General features: G+C 40.9%; 1 protein-coding gene across 2 annotated transcripts in view; it reads left to right on the top strand.

Annotated features, from left to right (window-relative positions):
• The window catches only part of cacnb4a (calcium channel, voltage-dependent, beta 4a subunit), a 31,587-nt gene extending 12,314 nt beyond the window's left edge, over positions 1 to 19,273 (top strand). Inside the window, exons 3-14 of one of the 2 annotated variants that reach the window (XM_070915206.1) lie at positions 10,423 to 10,542; positions 11,714 to 11,836; positions 12,639 to 12,766; positions 13,578 to 13,654; positions 13,842 to 13,861; positions 14,948 to 15,028; positions 16,625 to 16,683; positions 16,768 to 16,877; positions 17,011 to 17,162; positions 17,568 to 17,663; positions 17,813 to 17,989; positions 19,010 to 19,273. In XM_070915206.1, the coding sequence (XP_070771307.1) occupies positions 10,423 to 10,542; positions 11,714 to 11,836; positions 12,639 to 12,766; positions 13,578 to 13,654; positions 13,842 to 13,861; positions 14,948 to 15,028; positions 16,625 to 16,683; positions 16,768 to 16,877; positions 17,011 to 17,162; positions 17,568 to 17,663; positions 17,813 to 17,989; positions 19,010 to 19,273 (1,407 nt within the window). Of the gene's footprint in view, positions 1 to 10,422; positions 10,543 to 11,713; positions 11,837 to 12,638; positions 12,767 to 13,574; positions 13,655 to 13,841; positions 13,862 to 14,947; positions 15,029 to 16,624; positions 16,684 to 16,767; positions 16,878 to 17,010; positions 17,163 to 17,567; positions 17,664 to 17,812; positions 17,990 to 19,009 lie in introns of both variants that reach the window. The other variant, XM_070915204.1, reaches the window with a different exon arrangement.
• Positions 19,274 to 19,725: the final 452 nt, after the last annotated feature.

Genomic DNA, 19,725 nt, shown 5'->3' with positions numbered 1-19,725 from the left:
GCAGGTTCCATTTTTAATTTTTTGTATTGACTTTTTCCAGTTTCAGTCAAACAATGACATCCAGTCGTATTTCGGGTGTGTCTCCTTTGGTCCGCTGTCATCGAATCCAAACTTACAAAACTCGTTCATACTGTCTTTCACGCTGTCCCATGTTTAGGGCGGTACTGGCATCACTACAGAAGACGTCTTCGGGGCGCTTACTGTCCTTGTGGTTTGCTATCAGCACTTGTCATTAGCTTGTGGGTGTCTGGATTTTTGGAGAGAGAGCCTTTGTCTGGGGACAGGCAGGCAAACAAATGCATTTGTTGTTGTTTGTGCATCCTCGACCCGTAATGACCTGCAGGCTCTCGCGTGTGACTCACTTCCACTTGATTTTCTGTGAATGTGTGAAAGCTACTCGGGGACAATGTTTGGCACTCTGTCTGAATGTGATGTTTTCTGATGGCCATACAGTATATGCCCATTCCACCCACCTGCTGGTGATTGTAGATCAAAAAACCCTGAGGATTTGCAGCAGAAATGTGAACTCATGTCAAATCTTCATGTAAAGCATGTTTGAAAACAACACAAGATGTCGGAGAGTCGAGTGCGTTGCTCAAGAGGACTTTGAAATGAGTTGTTAACGTGCTACTCCGTCACTTTCCCCATCAATGCTTTTGGTGGTTGGTGGTATCTTACTGTTTATCTTGAAGTTAAAGCAAAGTTAAACTTACGTGTTATTGCTGAATATTTCCATTTTAATAATGGTATTGCAGAACAACTTCCCCTCTCTAGCTTACAGGACAGATGTAACCCACTTACTACAGTCTTTGCACATATACACTTCAATGTATGACTCACCTTTAGAAAAGCTGTTATGTAAAATACAAAGCCTAGTAAACCTGCTGCAGTGGCTGATTAATAATTGTACTATTGCAAGGATGTCGAGAGCTCTTTGAGTCTGAAGACGACATCGTGTAAAACTGAATAGTGAATTATGAGCTCCAGTCACTTATTCGGGCTCAGTCGTTTCAAAGGAGCCTAGATGTTTGTTTCCACTTCTCCAACCTTGTTGAAGAAAAGAGAGAATGCTTTTAGCCTTTGAGCTGGGGTCTGACAGGCGTGGGGTCAGGGGAGGAAGGAGGATGGAGATGGGAGAACAGACGGAGCTTTGGCGTCTGAACAGATAAGGCTTGAGTGTGGCACGATGGACTCGAGACTGGCCACTTGATAGTCATAGATAATAACCTCACAAACAACTCATTGTCTGTGTGTGTGTGTGTGTGTGTGTGTGTGTGTGTGTGTGTGGGTAGAGACAGGAGACGGAGAGAGAAGAGGGGAAGAGGCTGGTTGTCAGAGTTGTTGCTTGTGTCTGTGCTCATGATAGTAATTTTGGGAATGCTTCAAAGTGCCTCGTGCTCTGAATACTCTCTGGCCTGAATGACATCATCTTTGTCATTCGTGCCTCAACAGTTTCAGGAATGTAAAGTGGCAAATGTAGGGATCATTAGTTAAATGACCAAATTAGCACAGTGCTTTACCTTTTGTCTACTTCATGGTTTTAAAAAAAAGTCAATAGAATTGAATTTAGTCTTGTCCGGCCACCTGAAAGCAGCAGCGACACAATACAAGATATCATACAGAAACTACAATGCAATTACATTTTTACTGGAGTACTTAATGTATTTCTGCTCCTGTCATGGGACTTTGGTTGAACATGCACAATTTGTTTCAGAGTTATGGCTGTTGATGTTAATAGGCCACACATAGAAGAATATGGCAACCAATTAGGAAAAAGTATACTTTTTTCTGACTCATCCAAAATACTTTATGCACCAAATTTGGTCAATTTGGATTAAAATTGTATTGTAGTGTGTTGAACAATGTGTTTTTGAAAAATCAACCTGTTTAGGTATGAATTAGCGTAGCCTCAACTAAAAGATATGTGTTGACGCGAGGGGTGGAGCAAAAGCAGAGCTGTAAGGTCTAATTGTGTCTTCTGTTTCCAGAGAGGTAATTCATTATTTTGAATAGTGAAACATAAAGCAGGTGCTCGTCTGTAGTGGCCAGCGGTGTGGGGCTTTTATTTTCCTTTCTCCCCAGTCCTACAGTTACAGATTTCATTTGTAATGAGGCAGTAAATAACAGTTATTTGTATCAAGGAAAGACTCCCATGGCTCTGAATGGATCATTAGCAGAGGCGCCTGGAAGCCCTGGACAAAGGCATTAATCCTTTCCGTCCAGCCTGGCAGGTTGATTTCAAAGACTTACTGCAGTACAAATCCTCTGTTGCACATTTTGACATTTATTTTTATTAAATTATTGATATGCAATTATAGTACTTTTTCACTGAAGCTGTATGCTTTCAACAAGGCTTCCACATTCAGGGCGCGAGCAAGTTCTTCTTAATCCTCTTCAACTTCTCAAAGAAGTCTACATTGAATGCTGCCATTCGGGTGTATACTTTCTTTCCCTGCATTTGATGGAAAAGGTTGAAAGGATAACTCCACAGTAATAAACTGACTGCATGTCAAGCATTTCGTTTACTCACTATTGATGGGCCTACAGGTGCAGGACACTTCTGACACAGTCAGACTACTATTCACTGTGTCGTAATGATAATACAGAGTTTATCATGAACACACTGTACCTCTGTCTCTTTCATTGTGGCATGTAAACAGCTTATCGCAACAAAGAATGCAATCATGCAAAACATGTGTTGTGCTGTGAAAGTGGCTGCAGATGGGAATTGGATGAGATGGTTGTGGAAAAGGAAGGCACTGTTGCAGGAGAAGAAATTGATGAACAGGGCAGAATTTAAAGCAATACATCATGCCTTAGTCCTGATGTCAAGCGGCCCTTTGTAAGCATGTTTCCTGCTCCCATGAGCTTTACCCCATTGTGTGTGTGTGTGTGTGTGTGTGTGTGTGTGTGGACAGATTTTACAGCTGCTTCCACATGTTTTATAATTATACTTTATTTATCACATATTGGAGTTATTTATCAGGTTGTACAAAGGCTGGAAAGTGCATATAGTGTTTGTGTGAGAGTTTTTGTTTTGTTCTTGTAAAACTTTCAAAACATTCACAACATAAATAGGTGTTTTTTCCGATTTATGTTTTCCAATTCATTTCCAAATGTGTCTCTGTAATCTAGAGCCTCAACGAGTGATTGATTTCTTTATTGATGAATCATTTTTGATCATCATAAAATAGTGAAAAATGACAATCACAATTTCCCGGAGCTCAAAGTCACGTCTTGTTTTGTCGACCAACAGTCCAAAAGTCAAGATATTCAAATTACAATACAAATACAATCCTCATATCTGAGAACCTGAAACCAGCAAATGTTTGTAATTTTTACTTGATAAATGATTAATTAATTATAAAAAAGAAATGTTATACTAATTGGTTTATTGATTGGCTATTTGCTGTAATCCTTTAATCGTGACATTATCATCTTCATCGCCACGCTTCTCTTGTGTAGATTGCTTGTGATTTATTTATTTATTTATTTATCTATATTTATGTGAGAAACGTTGATGATCCCAGTTCCTCAGAAAGATTCTGTTGGCTATTTAAAGACCCCACGTTTTCAACTCTCATGAAACGTTCAGATGACATGAAAGAGGCTCTGTTTCTAACATATCTGCCCGTGCTGTACCTCCCTGCCCTCTGTGGAGGGATGCTGTTAATGGCTTGTGTTGAGCAGAGTATGTAGCAGCATCCATGGGGCCAACAGACTGTGCCATCATCTGTTAGGTAAACATTTGTGCTGGGGCCCAGTTTTTCACCCCATTTGGCTGAGTCTGCAGGACTCCAAACGTCCACCAGCTGGCTGTCAAGCAAAATAGAAAGCAGATCCGCCTGAGCTGGCGAGCTGGAGAGGTGCTGGTGTAACCGTCTCCACGTTTGAATTAGCAGTTCATAGATAGACATAGAGGATTTATTTGGGTGTGAATGACTTAAAAGATGATCTTTCTCTTACATAAATACCCATCAAAATTGATTTAATGTAGTCTATAAAGTTATATGTATATACATTCTGCACTACAGACACAATTCAGTCAGTACTTTAAAAAAGGATTATGGTTTGATCAGTTTTTTTTTTTTATGATATCGTCACTACTGTTGACAAATTCTCAAAACAACATAAAACATAAAGAACTTTCCCTAATTACGAGATGTTTTAAAAGCTGTCATAAAAATATCAACATTTAAGACTTAACTAGACCAGCATGTTGATCCAACAATATTAGAATTTGATGTTACTGGGCTTACATTTAAGGACTTGTAGACAAGTACTCCATGAATTGAGAAGATTCTTCTTCTCTTTGGCTGATGGAAAAGAGTCTGGAGGTAAAAACATGGCTGCTTTTCTTGGCTCCTGAAGAGCTGACATATTGGAAATACAAGCTCTCCACCTGTCTGGTCATAGTAACGTCTGAAACAAAAGAAACTGAGAAAACATATCAGCTCCACACTTACTGCTGTCTGTCTGATAGCTACGGGCTTTACCAATGTGACGGTCCAGATTCAAGCACACGAGTGTAGTCGGAGATGGAACGCCTCCACGATTTTTCACGCTTCAACAGCTGAGTGCTGACATGCTGCATCCACAGCGGCCACTTGGACAGAGAGAGACAGAGATGTACTTTATCAGCCAAGATCACGGCTCTGTAAAATGATGAATTTGACCAACAATGTTATAATATATACATATGTAATACATATATATGTATTTATGTGTTTGTGGGTTTTTTAATATATTTATTTTAATGAATTGTTTGTCCAGCCTGTAGAAAAGAGTTGGAATATTACTGCTGTGTGAGAGCGGTATCAAGAGTGTTTGGACAGAAATGTTTTTCTGGAACACACAGTAACATGATACCCAGCACTGTGTATAACCCTGCACTGTTCAGGAGGTATGACAGAGAAAATGCTGCATCACCTGCCCCACTGTCAACATGACATTATTAAGGTGTGATGCGTGAGGTGGGAACTGTGGAATAGATTAGTGTCATGAAAGTATACGATGAAAGGAGATATTATTGAGAAATGGAAGATGACAAACCTCAGAACACTGATGACAGGAGTGACGTCTACACATTGACTTCATACCACAAATGCATTTAAAAAGAAAACATTTTGATCCCAGTCGCGTCTTCGTCATGTCAGAAAGTCTAAAAATGGTCACCACATGCAGTACAGTATGATATTTACCAGTACGCAGATAGGCTAGGGGATGTGACATGACACAAGACTTTGTTTTATACTGTTCTGAATCTGAGAATGTGGTTATTGAGGAAAAAGTTGTTCTTACGCTACGAAACAAACGTGTTTAGTGGTTTAATCTTGACAGCTTGTGGGTTCGATACGGTTGAGGTTAGACAGAAAAGGGATACTTCATTTTCACGTAGAAGCTTGTGCTATGCAGTGATGTATTTGTTCATTTGTTTTCAGTCTTTTGAAGGTGAACACTGAGAGCAGGAAGTCTGTCGCCCAGTGAGGGACGAACCGCTTTGATTCTATGACATGAAAGCGAGGAAGTCATTAAAATTCATGAACTCATTCATGCACTATGTCATGGCCATTGCACTATACCGTGCACAGCATAACATCATGCAACATGGTCCCATATCAACGCAGTTTTTACGTGTTATGTAATACTTGGCACTGATCGTTGAACTGATGCAGGAGTTGCCTGTTCAAGCCGATGAATAAAGGTTTGATGTGGACTGACACAACACTTCGTTAACTGCATTTCTATTGATGTTATATATTGTTTTTATTTGCTGCTATAAATGGAAAGTAAGAAACTGACAGACAAAGGCAGGTTTGGACTAGATGACGGTTAAAGACAGACTGACAAACAAAGGCTGACAATGACGGTAGACAGCTGGGTTACAGACACTGTGGGGCCAATGAATCATAAAGGACATTTATGTCAGTAGTGGTAACTGTAGTAGCAGCAGCCATACTCGCTCTCATCTTTCAGTGCTTCCTCTCATTTAATTGCTGGTGACATGGGGAATAACTGGCTCCTGACCCAGGAGAGGCTGGTGTGAACGGCAGCCTGCAGGCGACTGTGCACAGTGCACCCCCACCCCCACCCCCGTACCTGTACTAGAAAGCCATGCTAAGCAGTAATTAGCTCGTGGACCCCAGAGAGTCTGTGCACTGAGCTAGTTGTTCCTCGCCTATGGGGCAGGCGTCCAGCGTTTATGCTAATGTAGTGATTACTCAGCTGTAGCGTAGCGTGAAGTACAGGTTTTGTGTTACATAGCGGCGGCAACATCTCCCTCCATCACAGAGACAGAATGGAGAATAACGGCTAACTGGACTAGAAAGAGAGAGTGAGAGAGTGAAAAACTGCTATGATATGAATTCATTTCAGCCCATAGATTATATAATAACATATATATGATGTATGTTTTTAGTATTTGTTTATACTCTAAAACATGTGTTTAGCATGAAAACAGTCAGAAGGAAGAAATAAAAAGAAAGAAAGAAAAGGTGAAAGGCTTACCACCAGGTGAATTTAGCATCCAACCAATGTGAGTGGTACTGCAGAGTCACTGCTGAGGTTAGCTTGTGCTTGGTGCGTACTACAAGTGACTCTTCTAAAGCCCTATTCACACTATAACTGAAAAATGAGGCTCTCACCCTGTGCATGCCGCTTTTTTTCTGTGCAGGATTATTGGAGGGCGTGGTGTCTGTAGGAGCTCACTTTATTGGGAGTCATTTACAAGTACGCAGCGTTAGTATCCAACTATATCCAAGTTTTATAACCTCTAATTACTTGCTCTGATTACCGGATGAAATCACTTAGACCTACAGGCTATAAATATGAAGGTTAGAAGTTACATCGCCACAGAGACTCAGTTTGTAACAAACATGGTACAGTAGCTGAAACCGAAGGCTGCTATTTGCCCAGCAAATGTTTTGTTTTTGTATTTTTTGGGGGTCTCAATAGATATATTGATATATGTTATTGACAACCATGTCTGTTTCTGAGCTCAGAGGGAACACTGCTGCACCAACACTGCCATTTTTCTTTTAACTGTGCAACATTTTGATGAGTTGTAGAAAAACAGCTGTCACAGATATGTGCAGCCACTCCACTGAATGTAACACACAGAGCTTTTACTACGTGGTGCAGTTGTATCAAATTGGACCTGAAGCCAGATCCCCCACATGGGAACACAAACAGCCACAGCACCGGTCAGCCAAAGGTGAAGTCCTCAGAGCCAAGATGTCCTGGTTACAAAATGCATCACCGCTATGTGTAGACAGCGATGATGCATTATCGACACTATATGGCAGCACTGTTTGAAAGTGGTAGTCTTAAAGTACGCACCGTAGATTTAACCATCTTTGATGATTGATGGATTTATAGAACAAGGCCATTAGCCAGGGATCCACTCACAGGGCCCTGCTCAGGTGTGTAAAGTGTGTGCTTTTCATTTCACGCTCAGGAGCAGGTAACATTATCCTGACGCATTCACCTTGCTGCTGTGCTTGCTGGATGTCGGCAAAACCAGATTTTACACTGTTTCTGACCAAATACCCCAATATCAACATGTATCAATAGAAGACATATACACATATATTTAGTTGCCATTTGAATAGGCACCCTTACTAAAATTGCTTAATACACCAACCCTGCAATACGTAACTACCTTCATGAAGGTTTTGATGTTCACTTTTTGTTGAAACAGTTTTTGATTCAACTTAATTTTAGGCATTTAAAAGGTTAGTGACATTTCTTTGTGTGTGTAGTTTTAATAGAAGCAGAGGTACTGCACAGGTAGACAACAGTAATAGGTACTGCTGTGGTGCAGCCTTTACCTCCAGGATCATTTAAGCTGGAGCACAATATAATACACAATATAACCAAAATCTCATATTATGATGCTGATAATATATTCATTTTCTAAGCAGAATCATCAATCAACTAGTTTGTTTAAGTATTAGCAGTATAGGCTACTACCCAGCTATTTATGCTATTTATAGTTTATTTTATCGTATTGTAAATGATCTTAATCAATAGAAGAGATATGAGGTAGGATAAGAAAAAGATATATTGTAGAATATAAATGTCTGCAGAGGTCAGAAGCAAGGAGCCATCTTTGTACATCCTTTATGCCTGCTGGCCTTGGATTCAGATCTGCATGATGTGGTGTATTCATCACTGCTCACGTCTTCGTCAGGAGGTCTGAAATAGCGTCTCCTCAGCACCGCCCACCCCTCACTGCAGGCTCGCTGCTTGTGATGCTGTAGTTTGATGAGCACATTGGTGCTGTAATGTCTCTCTGCTGAGGGGAAACTCGCTCTCCAGCCATCTCTGTGCATCCACTGTTGCTTCTGTTTATGTTTGCACATTTTCCTCAGCCAGTGGGTCATAATCTTGATGTCTCTTTAGTTGTCTCTCTCTCTCTGCCTTGAATAAGTGGGTGGGCGTTTTTTTTTTTTTTTACTGCTCCTCTAACCCAACAATAATAAGGACGAGCGGTGAGGGAGTGGGAGAGTTAGGAAGGAGATGCCTCCACTGATAGTGATAGTACTGGTACTCCAGCTTGAGGCAGACTGGTGGGAGGGGGGGTCAAGCCACCCACTGAGTCCCAGAGGAACATATAACTAGTAAATTTCAAATCTGATTTTAAGGACTGGCCAAGAAATGTTCTCCAAAACCAAAATATTTTTACAAAACGCACAGATGGTTGACAAATTAAAGGAGAGAAAAAATGAATAAATGAAAAGAGATTCTTGCATAGAGGTGGGGGGCATTTTCCCGTCATAATTAAGGTCCACTTGCCCCCTCAGAGAAAAGGATCACTGCACTACACTATACTGAGTTGTCACGGTTATTTCACGATATATGGCCTTCACAGTCACCAGATCTCACCCCAGCTGAACACCAATGGGAGATTGTGAAATGGCACTCTCCACCTTCATCACTGAATCACCAAACAAGGGAATATCGTTTGGAAGACTGGCCGTTCATCCCTCCAGTAGAGTTCCACAGAGTCGTAGAATCTATGCCAAGGAGCACTGAAGCAGATCTGGAGGCTCGTGGTGGAGCAACACCTTACAGAGACAACTTATGTTGTTTTTTCCTTTAAGTTGTTTCCCGTCTGTATCTGCAGTAAACCAAGGTCCTTATTTCACAGCTGTTTCAAGTGGGGGGAAAAAAGCTATCTTGCTAAATATCTTGCTATTTAAAGGAGCAAGATCCCCTTTAGTTTCCGTCGATGTGATCTCTAATTTTTTAGGTTTATACAGTAAATACACACAAATGACATGGGACAAACAAAAGGACGTTTGAAGGAATTGTTTGACATAGTTGAATACGCTCTTCTGCTGGGAGTTAGATCAGGAGCTTGATGCCACTCTCATGTCTGTATGCTAGATATAAAGCAAGAGCCAGCAGGTGGTTAACTTAGCTTAGCATAAAAAACAAGAAACAAGGGGGGAATTATTTAAAGAAATTGCCTACCAGCACCTCCTAAAGCTAACAACTTAACACGTTATATATTTCGTTAAATGAATGCTACATCTCTTCAACCAAATTTGTCTGGCTCAAGACTCGTATTGGTCTTCTCGTCTGACTCTCGGCGTGTATTTCCCAAAATGTCAAACTATTCCTGAACTAAGACTTAACAAAACAACTTAAATAGTACATAACCCGGGAAGAGATGAAGAGGCAGGCCCAGAAGATGATTACAACATCTTATCTAGAACTTGCAATTTGAAGCTCGTTTCCTGTGATGATAGTTGTTGTCGGAAGTTCAACAGACTTTCAACCCATAAAGGTCAGTGCAGCAATGCATTTCCTTCAGTCAAGGTTTAGTGGAGTTTTTATATGAAATTGCAGACAACAGGGAGTACTCCTGTACGTCACTGAAATTCATGTTCACTCAAATTACCATAGTTACGAAACAAATGAGGCAGGGTTTCCTGATGACCTCCCAGCAGCTGAGTATTGTGTCTGCCCTTGGTGTTACTAATTTTATCTCTAAAAATAAAAACATCTTTCCGAACCCTCCCTCCTCACCGGTTCGTCATCTTTAATCTGTCAGCCTTTGATCCTGTATGGAGAGGAATACAAACATGTCATGTGACACAGCAACCCACGCACACACACACACACACACACACACACTCATTCATTTCCTCGGTCTCTGTGGTTTTAAGAAACGGGCTCTTATTATGTCCTGCATCTATTTGCACAGTTTTGCATTTAAATTAGTTTGATTTTAATTTTGAATGGGACATATCAAATGACACATTTCAATGGTTTATTATTGTATTTTGCCCCTTGGATGTCAAATTTAATATGTATCACATAAAAAAAGTTGTCACCCTGTGGTTGTTTCACCAAAACTGGTACTTTTTATTTATAACACGTAATTTCCATCTTCTGCGTCCTGTTGTTCTCCAGGGCTCAGCTGATTCCTACACAAGCCGACCGTCTGACTCGGATGTGTCCCTGGAGGAGGAGAAGGAGGGCGGCCGGCAGGAGAGGGAGCAGCAGGCCACTGTCCAGCTCGAGAGGGCAAAGGTCAGTTTCGCTGGAAACTATTTACAGGACAATAGAGCTACATACTGTACTGTGTATCACATGAAACTCATATAATCTCAGCTCACCCCCATGGATTTCTTATTCCTGGTGATACCGGGCTAAGCATAAACAATGTGATAAAAATATTGTTATGTTGAAAAATACATTGAAGTTCAACAGCTGTGGGGAAGAATAATGTGTCTAAAACATTCATGCAAAACCTTTGGTTTTGGTGTCCCCCCAGAATCAAGGATTCAAGGATTCAATACTGTAGTCTAATGGTGTAGAGTTTAGCAGGGGACGGTAGTTCCTGGCCCATGACATTTGATGCAGTGCAGTCCTGTTGATCCCAGCACGATTGCATCACACCTTCTCATGATATGGAAGAAAAGGAAAGTCTTTGCTGAGTTTTCTTCAATACTGTTGTAGTGTTGACTTCCCACTTTAAATAAGATAATCAAAGAGTTTGTCAGGTGTTTTAACCACTACACATTCCCATCTGCTTATTTTATCCCGATGATAATAACTGAGTTCAGTTATTAATTCCAGCAGTAGTAGTTTACTGTAGCAGAGGTACTGTTGAAGTAATTGCAAACAGCGGCAGTGCTAGTAAGTACTTAACTGTGATGCAGCCTTTAACACCAGGAAAATACACCATTTCACCTGCAGTATACTAATATCTTACCCAGATCTATCAGTAAACCAATTTATGATAAATAATGGTTAAATAGAATAAGAGATAAAAGGATCAATTTAATCAATCAGTTGAATCAATCAAGGCTCTTTGGTCTTGGAGTGAGACTTTCTGCTGTCCCTGCTGTGGGCTGTGGATGTGGTGTGATCACCACTGCTGCTGTCTTGCAGCCACCTTTGTCAGGAGGTCTGAAATAGCGTCCCTTCATCAGCGCCCACCCCTCACTGCAGGCTCTCTGCATGTGATGCTGGAGCTTGATGAGCACCTCGTTACTGTAATAACTCTCTCTGCTGAGGGGAAACTCTGTGACCCCACTGTTGCTTTTGTTTATGTTATTATCTGTTGAATTTCCACAAAAAATACTATAAAATGTCATATTATGTGGTTGAAGATTTTATCCATATCACTCACTCCTATTACATATTCATGCTGACACCTGATTGCTGTGATAACTCTTTTCTCACTGCCGTCCTACAGACTAAAGCAGTGGCATTTGCTGTGAGGACCAATGTCAGCTACTGTGGTGCTCTGGATGAGGATGTTCCTGTGGCGGGCACCGCCATCTCCTTTGATGCCAAGGACTTCCTCCACATCAAAGAGGTTTGTTCAGGCTCTATCCAGTAATGCTAAACCTGTGGCACTGTATGGAGGATTGAATATAGTCCACTACATTTGGTTTATAAATCACATGAGCAGGTGTGCTTTTCTACTGTGCTGTACAAAGTTCTGTATTCTACTATTCTTTGTCTTCTGTCTTTGTCATGAGATTGTAACATGTGAGTAATCTGTTCTTTTACTACCATGGCCAAAGAAAATACTCTGTTCTCATTGGCTGGCATTTGTCATGAAGTTATAAATAGATTATAAAATTTCCAGTTTTTCTGAGCACTTAGAGAACTTCATGTTGGCTTAAAATCTTAAACTCAAAGTTCATTTTTGACCATGGAAACAGCAGTCAAGAAAACCACAAGGTCTATTAAGTGGCTATTCTGGAGCTTTCAATCTTCTTGTTTGGACAGCTGGTGTGCTATAATACACATTGTGTCAGCAGAGTAAATCAGATCATGGTGTTGTTCACCTTGTCCATTATTTGAAATATATTAGGAAACCTTGTTAGTCAATATCTCGTTGTCTACAATACAACGTGTCCACAATAAATGTTGGCACTCATTGGAACCCAACTGTTAGTTTATGGAAAAATTTAAGAGATTTCAGCAGCTCCCAATCATTAGTTAGCCAAGTGTTTTTGAAGTTGAAATCTCTTCAAATACACATATTTTTAATGAGGGACTATAAAAGAATAACCTCAGGCTTTTCCATCTTCATTCATTACTGTCCATCTCACAGAGTAATGTGAAACCCTGAGGTTTTCTCTCTGCTTTTGATCTCTCTCAATCTACAGAAGTACAACAATGACTGGTGGATCGGCCGTCTGGTGAAAGAGGGCTGTGACATCGGCTTCATCCCGAGCCCCCTGAAGCTGGAAAACATCCGACTCCACCAGGAACAGAAGAGAGGACGCTTCCACGGGTGAGTGGAGGAGGAGGGCCGGATGAGACCTGGGATATCAGCAGCAGCAGCAGCAGCAGCAATTGTAGAGGAGACACACGGATCAAAAGGGATAAAGAGAGTTGGAGGGTTTGGGCATGTGTTGAGGAGAGAGCCACTTTAGGGATGAGGAGTAAAGCCTGGCGGTTGAGCCGGCAGATAGGGAGGAAGTCAGGTGGATGAAAGCCAAGCTGTGTTGTGTGGTCCAGCCTCTCAGAGGTGTGCCTGGATCGTGGCCACCACAGAATTTTCCATCAGATGGGGTGATGTGTTTCAGCCTCAGGCAATTAGGGATGTTGAGTGCCGTCATCTTGTTGCCTTGAGTCGCTCTTCTGTTTCTGGTTTTCTATCACAAAGCCTTTTTGTCTGTCGCCTTAGCCTCAATAATAATAGAGTGGAACAAAATTGTTTTTTAGGTGATGACATATGCATTCAGTAACAGCACAATGAAGCTGAGTCAGTTGACACATATGATCAATCCAAGCTCAATATATCCTATTTTTATTTCAATTATTTCCTATATTTATTTGTTTTTTAAGATCTCTTTTAGCTCAAGGCAGTGTCAACACTCTTCCAGGGGTTCCATGATGTTATTTACGTCCAAAAAATAATACACACTGCTGAACACCATTTTCTGTCTTTAGCTAACTGTTTCGTAGCATGATGTGTATGTAGCCTGAGGACTGTCTGTGGTAACATGTTTCCCAGGGGTCAGTGGTGTTTTGCTGATGACATCTTGCTGGATTTCACATTAACACCTTTCTCTTTCTGTTCGCTGTTATCGTTATAGCAGTAAGTCTAGTGGGAATTCCTCCTCCAGTCTGGGAGAAATGGTGTCGGGCACATTCAAGCCAAACCCCAACTCTGCAGGTTGGTCCCACAGACACGAGTCTGTTTAGGAGACACTGTCGTCCGACTCAGAGGGAGTTGTTTGTCTTGGTATCTGTATTTATTCAACTCCTGTGATATTGTTAGACTTCATAATGTCTGATGTAATTCCACATATAGTCCCAGTCCAGTATGCACTTACTCACCTGGTCTTTCATTTCTTTTTCAGGAAAGCAGAAACAGAAAGTGGTGAGTATGGCCATTTACATATTCATTCATTTATTTGCTTATTTAAGGGGGAAAACATAATAGTATGTAAATCACAGGAAAATAACCAAAGAGCCTGAGTTACTGATGAAACAAATAAGTATTAAAAAAAAAGTAAAGAACAACTTGAAATAATTTGTCACATTGTTGATGGTAAACAATCACTTTTTTAATGGGTCCTTTTATATGTTATATGTAGAGTGCAACTTTACTAGTAATGAAAATGGCACACACATTTGATAGTATGGGAACTTCTTTGAAAAGCATTGTTTATTACCATATTCATTGTACTTTTTTTTTTCTTGTTATAAGTTTGTTACTAATACTATGTTCAAATATTTGACTTTGACAGGTTTCATAATAGCAGGTTAGCAGTGACAACAGTGTTTTAAGTTTGACCCTTAAACATTTCGACCATAGATCGTGCCTTTAATTAACATGTCGTTCTTGTGGCAGTCGTGGACTGCTTATTGGAAAACTGCTATCAATAATTTTAACAACCATCTGTGTTAGAATAAATCTCAGTATCGTTTGAAAGCCACCCATTTTCTTTAATGTATATGACTATAAATTAACTCAACTAACAAGTCTAACAAAAAAGTAAAACATTTTTTAACTACTAGTGTTAACTGTAGATATCTCTTGCACAGAATTAATACACAGAAATATTTAATAGGATTCTTACTGGACATCGTTTATTTCACACGAGTCCTCTGCAGACTCGGATGAGCAGAATGTTATATCATTTAGAATTATCCACTTTAATTTTAGTCGAGCCAAAGTCAGTGAGTTACATTAAATTCATTGGTGGCTGCATCTGAGTCACATTGTGCTCTGCAAACTGTTATTTTCTCAAAATGTCCCATGATGACATGTTTATAGCTTTAATCAGAACTGTTTTACATTAATTGAGAATCATGAAAACATTTTATTTATGTGAAAATGAAACATTGCTTTAAAGCTTCACTGCCTTTACGCTGATAAAGCTCGGAAGAATGTTTGGTTTCTTTGGAGAGACACTTGCTAATATTAAATCTTGACTGTAGCTGTGTGTGCCCACCCCTCCAGGCTGAGCACGTCCCTCCTTATGATGTGGTTCCCTCCATGAGGCCGGTTGTCCTGGTGGGACCGTCCCTGAAAGGTTACGAGGTAGGACGCACTGCTGCTCCTTGAGCCATCTGACTCAGCCTCTTTCTCACAGCCACAACTGAAATCTCTTAATCCTCGCATTACTTAGCCAACTGTTTTCTATAACTGATAATAAAAAGGCTGACTAATGCCTTATGTTTCATCATGTCGTAGGTTCTTGCATTTGCTCAGTTCCCAGTGATACAACAGATAAAACAGAAACTGCTCATTGATTATCAGTTACCATTGGAACCACAGGGCAAACAATAAAGAGGCCAAGGAGGTGGTGGGAGGTGGGAGCCGGAGTCAGTTGTCATGGAATCACAGTCTTCGCCTCCCATTCTGGTGTTGCCGTGGTAACAACCTTCTGGGTAAACTGCATCAGTCTGAAAAAGTGGAGCATGGTTTGAAATTAGAAACAGAGAATAATGTGTAATGTGTGCGCTAAGGTTTTGGAGTAAGACGAGTGACTGAACTGGCATTTAATGTTTCCATGAGAAATCGAGGTTTTATCTATTAACCACATCAGACACCAGGAGCAGTGCTATTCGTTCTGCCAATGGCACAGTGAGGATGTAGTTACTTTTATTCATTACAGGGTGCTTAATAAGATGCACTGTGTCAAGCTTGTGTGAGTGGTGTTATAGTTGCAGAGGCATTATCAGCAAAATGTTCTTTAAGTAAAAGTACTCGTTATACAGCAGAATGGCCCTTGGCAGTGTGGTATTATATATTATATGTATGTAAGCAGCATTTTAATGTTGCAGCTGGTTGAGCTGTACAATAGCTACTTACTTTATATACTGTTGCGTAGTTTAATTTGTATGCATCATGTTTTATAAACTGATCATATGTTTGTATGTAAAATATTAATCTCCGAAGTAACCAATATCTGTAGCTGTCAGGTGAATGTAGTGGAAGTAAAAAGTACAACTTTTCCTTCTAAACTGTAGTGGAGTGGAAGTATAAAGTAGCATAAAATAGAAAAAGGCAAGTATAAGTACCTCAAAACTGAACTTAGATACATCACTTCAGTAAATGTACTTAGTAACTTTCCACTACTGTAAATACTTTGCCTGTTTTGATTCATGCATCCATGTATTCACTGCCTTGAGTCAAACACCTAAAGGATGACAGTCTGCCTGGCTGCTGCTTCATCTTGAGTTTTGTGTTTCAGTTCAGGTCCTCAGACTGGCTTTCATATTCATCAGCAAAAGCGATATTGGAGACTGCACTTTGTGATTGCCCCAATTCATCACCTGTGCGTTGGTCTTTGCGACACTTCTCATTGTAGCTCTTAATCACTTTATTTAATGTGGCCCATGATCGTTCTGCGGAGAGCCAGAAGGAAAGAAACTGTGCACGCTGTAGACAAATCGCTTGGTCAAGTGTGTAATTCACAGACCCGGCTCCGCAGCAGCCTGAATGGACGCCATCAGAATGAATAATAACACTCCACTTACGCCTGTTTGATGCTCTATAGCATATTCAGTAAATGTGCAAGGATGTTGATGTTGTTTACTTGTTTTCTCCTCACCTTTAATTACCTGATATTTTCTTCTTCCTCCTCCCTTTTCATCTTGTGTCCTCCACCTTCTCCCCGATTCTTCTCTGTAGGTGACAGACATGATGCAGAAGGCGCTATTTGACTTCCTGAAGCACCGGTTTGACGGGAGGTGAGCAGTCAAAGCGAAGCAGCGCCTGTCATACAGCGCGTTATCCTGTGTCCAGTTTGACACGTATATTTTGTGTTGTTTCAGGATATCCATCACAAGGGTAACAGCTGACATATCGTTGGCCAAGAGGTCAGTACTAAACAACCCCAGTAAGAGGGCCATCATTGAGAGATCCAACACCCGCTCCAGCCTTGGTAAAGCTACAGGAACTGTTTCACTCAATGATGTGCACGTCTTGTAGGTGTTGAGACTGTGGATGGTTTGTAATTACTTTCATAGTCCTTCTTGTTCATAGCTCTTCTGCTATATGTTGTTGTCTTCTTGTAGCAGAGGTCCAGAGTGAAATAGAAAGGATCTTTGAGCTGGCCAGGTCTCTGCAGCTGGTAGTGTTGGATGCAGACACCATTAACCATCCAGCACAGCTCATCAAGACCTCATTAGCACCCATCATCGTCCACGTTAAAGTGTCCTCACCTAAGGTAAGATTGAACGCTTAGATGCTAGACAGCCATCCAATAAAAGTGTGTTTATTGCCACATTTGCGGCCTTCTCCTAGCAGGATGCTGTATACAGTTTTAAAGCTGCAGTTGGTGTCTTTTGGTGTCTTTTGAGGAATAACATAACTTAATGATAAAAAATAACTTGCTGCACTTGGCGGCCAGTAACAAGCAGGATAACATGTCAAACAGTTTGTGTTTAATTTCACTGGTATTTACATTTCAAAGTGAAATATGAGGAAACCTTTCCAGGCAGTGAGTGTAGGTCTTAGGCAGAAGGCATGACTTTAACACTTGGGAACCGTAACTCTCTGTAGTTGGTGTTTATTCCATAATTGGAGATATTTCTTTCTTTGTGTTTTTGTACTGTACGTGTACCTCCCACAGGTCCTCCAGCGGCTGATCAAATCAAGAGGGAAATCTCAAAGCAAACACTTGAATGTGCAGCTTGTTGCAGCGGAAAAACTAGCACAGTGTCCTTCTGTGAGTAAACTTCAAACACTCTTTTGAATCCAGACAAGCAACAACTACTTTGTTATGTCTTATTTTGCCCCCACCAGTGGTGAAACTTTGAAAAGAAATCCATATGCAGCAGCAGCAGCTACACTTTTCTTCTTCTTTTCCCACCTCAGGAGATGTTTGATATTATTCTGGATGAGAACCAGCTGGAAGATGCGTGTGAACACCTGGCAGAGTACCTGGAGGCATACTGGCGTGCTACACACACCTCACTTAGCACGCCACTCAACCCCCTGCTGGGACGCAATCTGGGCTCCACTGCTCTCTCCCCATATCCTGCTGTCATTCAGGTGAACTTGTCAGATAGAAGGGAAAAAAAGTTGTATTATCTTTCTTTGGTAGTTAATTTAAAGTCTGAACTCCCTGATAATTTATCAGTGTGTTTACTTGTGTTTACATCTGTAAAATTCAGTCATGCTGAAAGATAACTTCACATTTATCAAAATTCTGGACAGAGAAAAATATACAATTACATCGAGTGAATGCTGTGCTTCTGATAAATGTATTAAACCTTGAAGCCATAGCTGAGATGCATGAATTATTGCCACAGTCAGATTTTCTAACTTTGTTACTTTAGAGTAACCAACACTGTCCTGCAGTTTCAGCAGGTAGTTGTAAAATGTTCGCAGTTTCCTTATTGATGGAGGTCAGCAGCAGTGGATGTCTTTCAGTCAATTCAGTCAATTACAGGTTTCTGAAGGTTAGCCATTTTCATTGCTGGGAAAAAAATGTCAAAATATCCATAGAAAATTCTCAAAACACTCCATGTGCTCAGTATGTTCCAGACACCTTACGTTTTGCCAGAATATGGTGCAATAATACAAATGTCCTGGGAGATGCTACTGCTCCCCTCTGCAGCTCCAGCCAAAGTACTGTATTTATGAATGTATTGGCAGGACTATGAGTGTTTGGTACAGACTGAGCAAGTGGATTAAAACAACAACAAAGTTTATTTGGGTGTTTGATACATCACCCACTGAATCCATTGTAACGAACTGTAGCTTCTGATCTTTGAACTTAGTTTCATTGACAGCAATGAGGAAACATACAAGCATATCACAATCATTTAACAACCACCTTTGAAGCCTACATGGGCTACATAGAGTTCTGTTTAAAGTAAATGTTTTATGTTTTAAGTACTTGACATAGAACATCTTATGTCATTAAATATGATGCAGGTGTTTACATTAGATAAAACACCTTTTGCCCATTTTGTATCATGTCTAACATCATGAATCATGCATAGTTACTGTATATTCTTCTAAACTGCAAAACACTGTAGAAAATCAGTATTTTCCTCTCTCAAACAGGCCCAAAGAAACCGCAACAGCAACCACACAACAACAGACCATTCACCTGTTGAACGTCGTAGCCTGATGCCTGCTGATGAGAACTACCATAACGAACGGGCGCGGAAAAATCGCAACCGTCTGTCCTCGGGCTCACAGCACAGCCGGGACCACTCGCCTCTGGTGGAGGAGGACTACCAGGACCCCTACCAGGATTCTTACAAGCCTCATCGTAACCGAGGATCCCCGGGAGGCTACAGCCAGGACTCCAGGCACCGGCTTTGAGCTGTGGCCTGCTGTAAACAAAGTGTAGGCTTGTCTTTCTCTAACCAACCACCATGGACATAAGAGTTGAGGCAGCTTTGCTGTAACATGATGAAACTACTACACTCGTTTGGACTGTAACAACCTCTTATCGATGTGTAGTACCTCATTTTCCCTTTGGCCTTGGCTCCTGCCAAACAAGCTTTTGAACCTAAAAAATTAAGAATCCTGCTCTTGCTTTGATGTGAACAAGGGAAGGGACTAGATATGAACGTAGCACAAGAAAAGTTATGTTTTAAAGGGAAGGTTAGAGCTGGACCTGATCTGAATATGCCCCAGATGTGGCTTGTGAGTGAAGTACACTAGCAGGTGAACGTATGCGACGTAGGCTCTTCTGGACCCTCCCCGCCATCTCAGCTGTTACTGTAGCATGCAAGTAGGACTGTAATTACAAGTCACTACCTGCCTCAAGC

The sequence above is a fragment of the Enoplosus armatus genome, chromosome 11, assembly GCF_043641665.1.
Source record: "Enoplosus armatus isolate fEnoArm2 chromosome 11, fEnoArm2.hap1, whole genome shotgun sequence".
Classification (NCBI taxonomy): domain Eukaryota; kingdom Metazoa; phylum Chordata; class Actinopteri; order Centrarchiformes; family Enoplosidae; genus Enoplosus; species Enoplosus armatus.
This window is presented reverse-complemented; position numbering and strand designations above follow the sequence as displayed.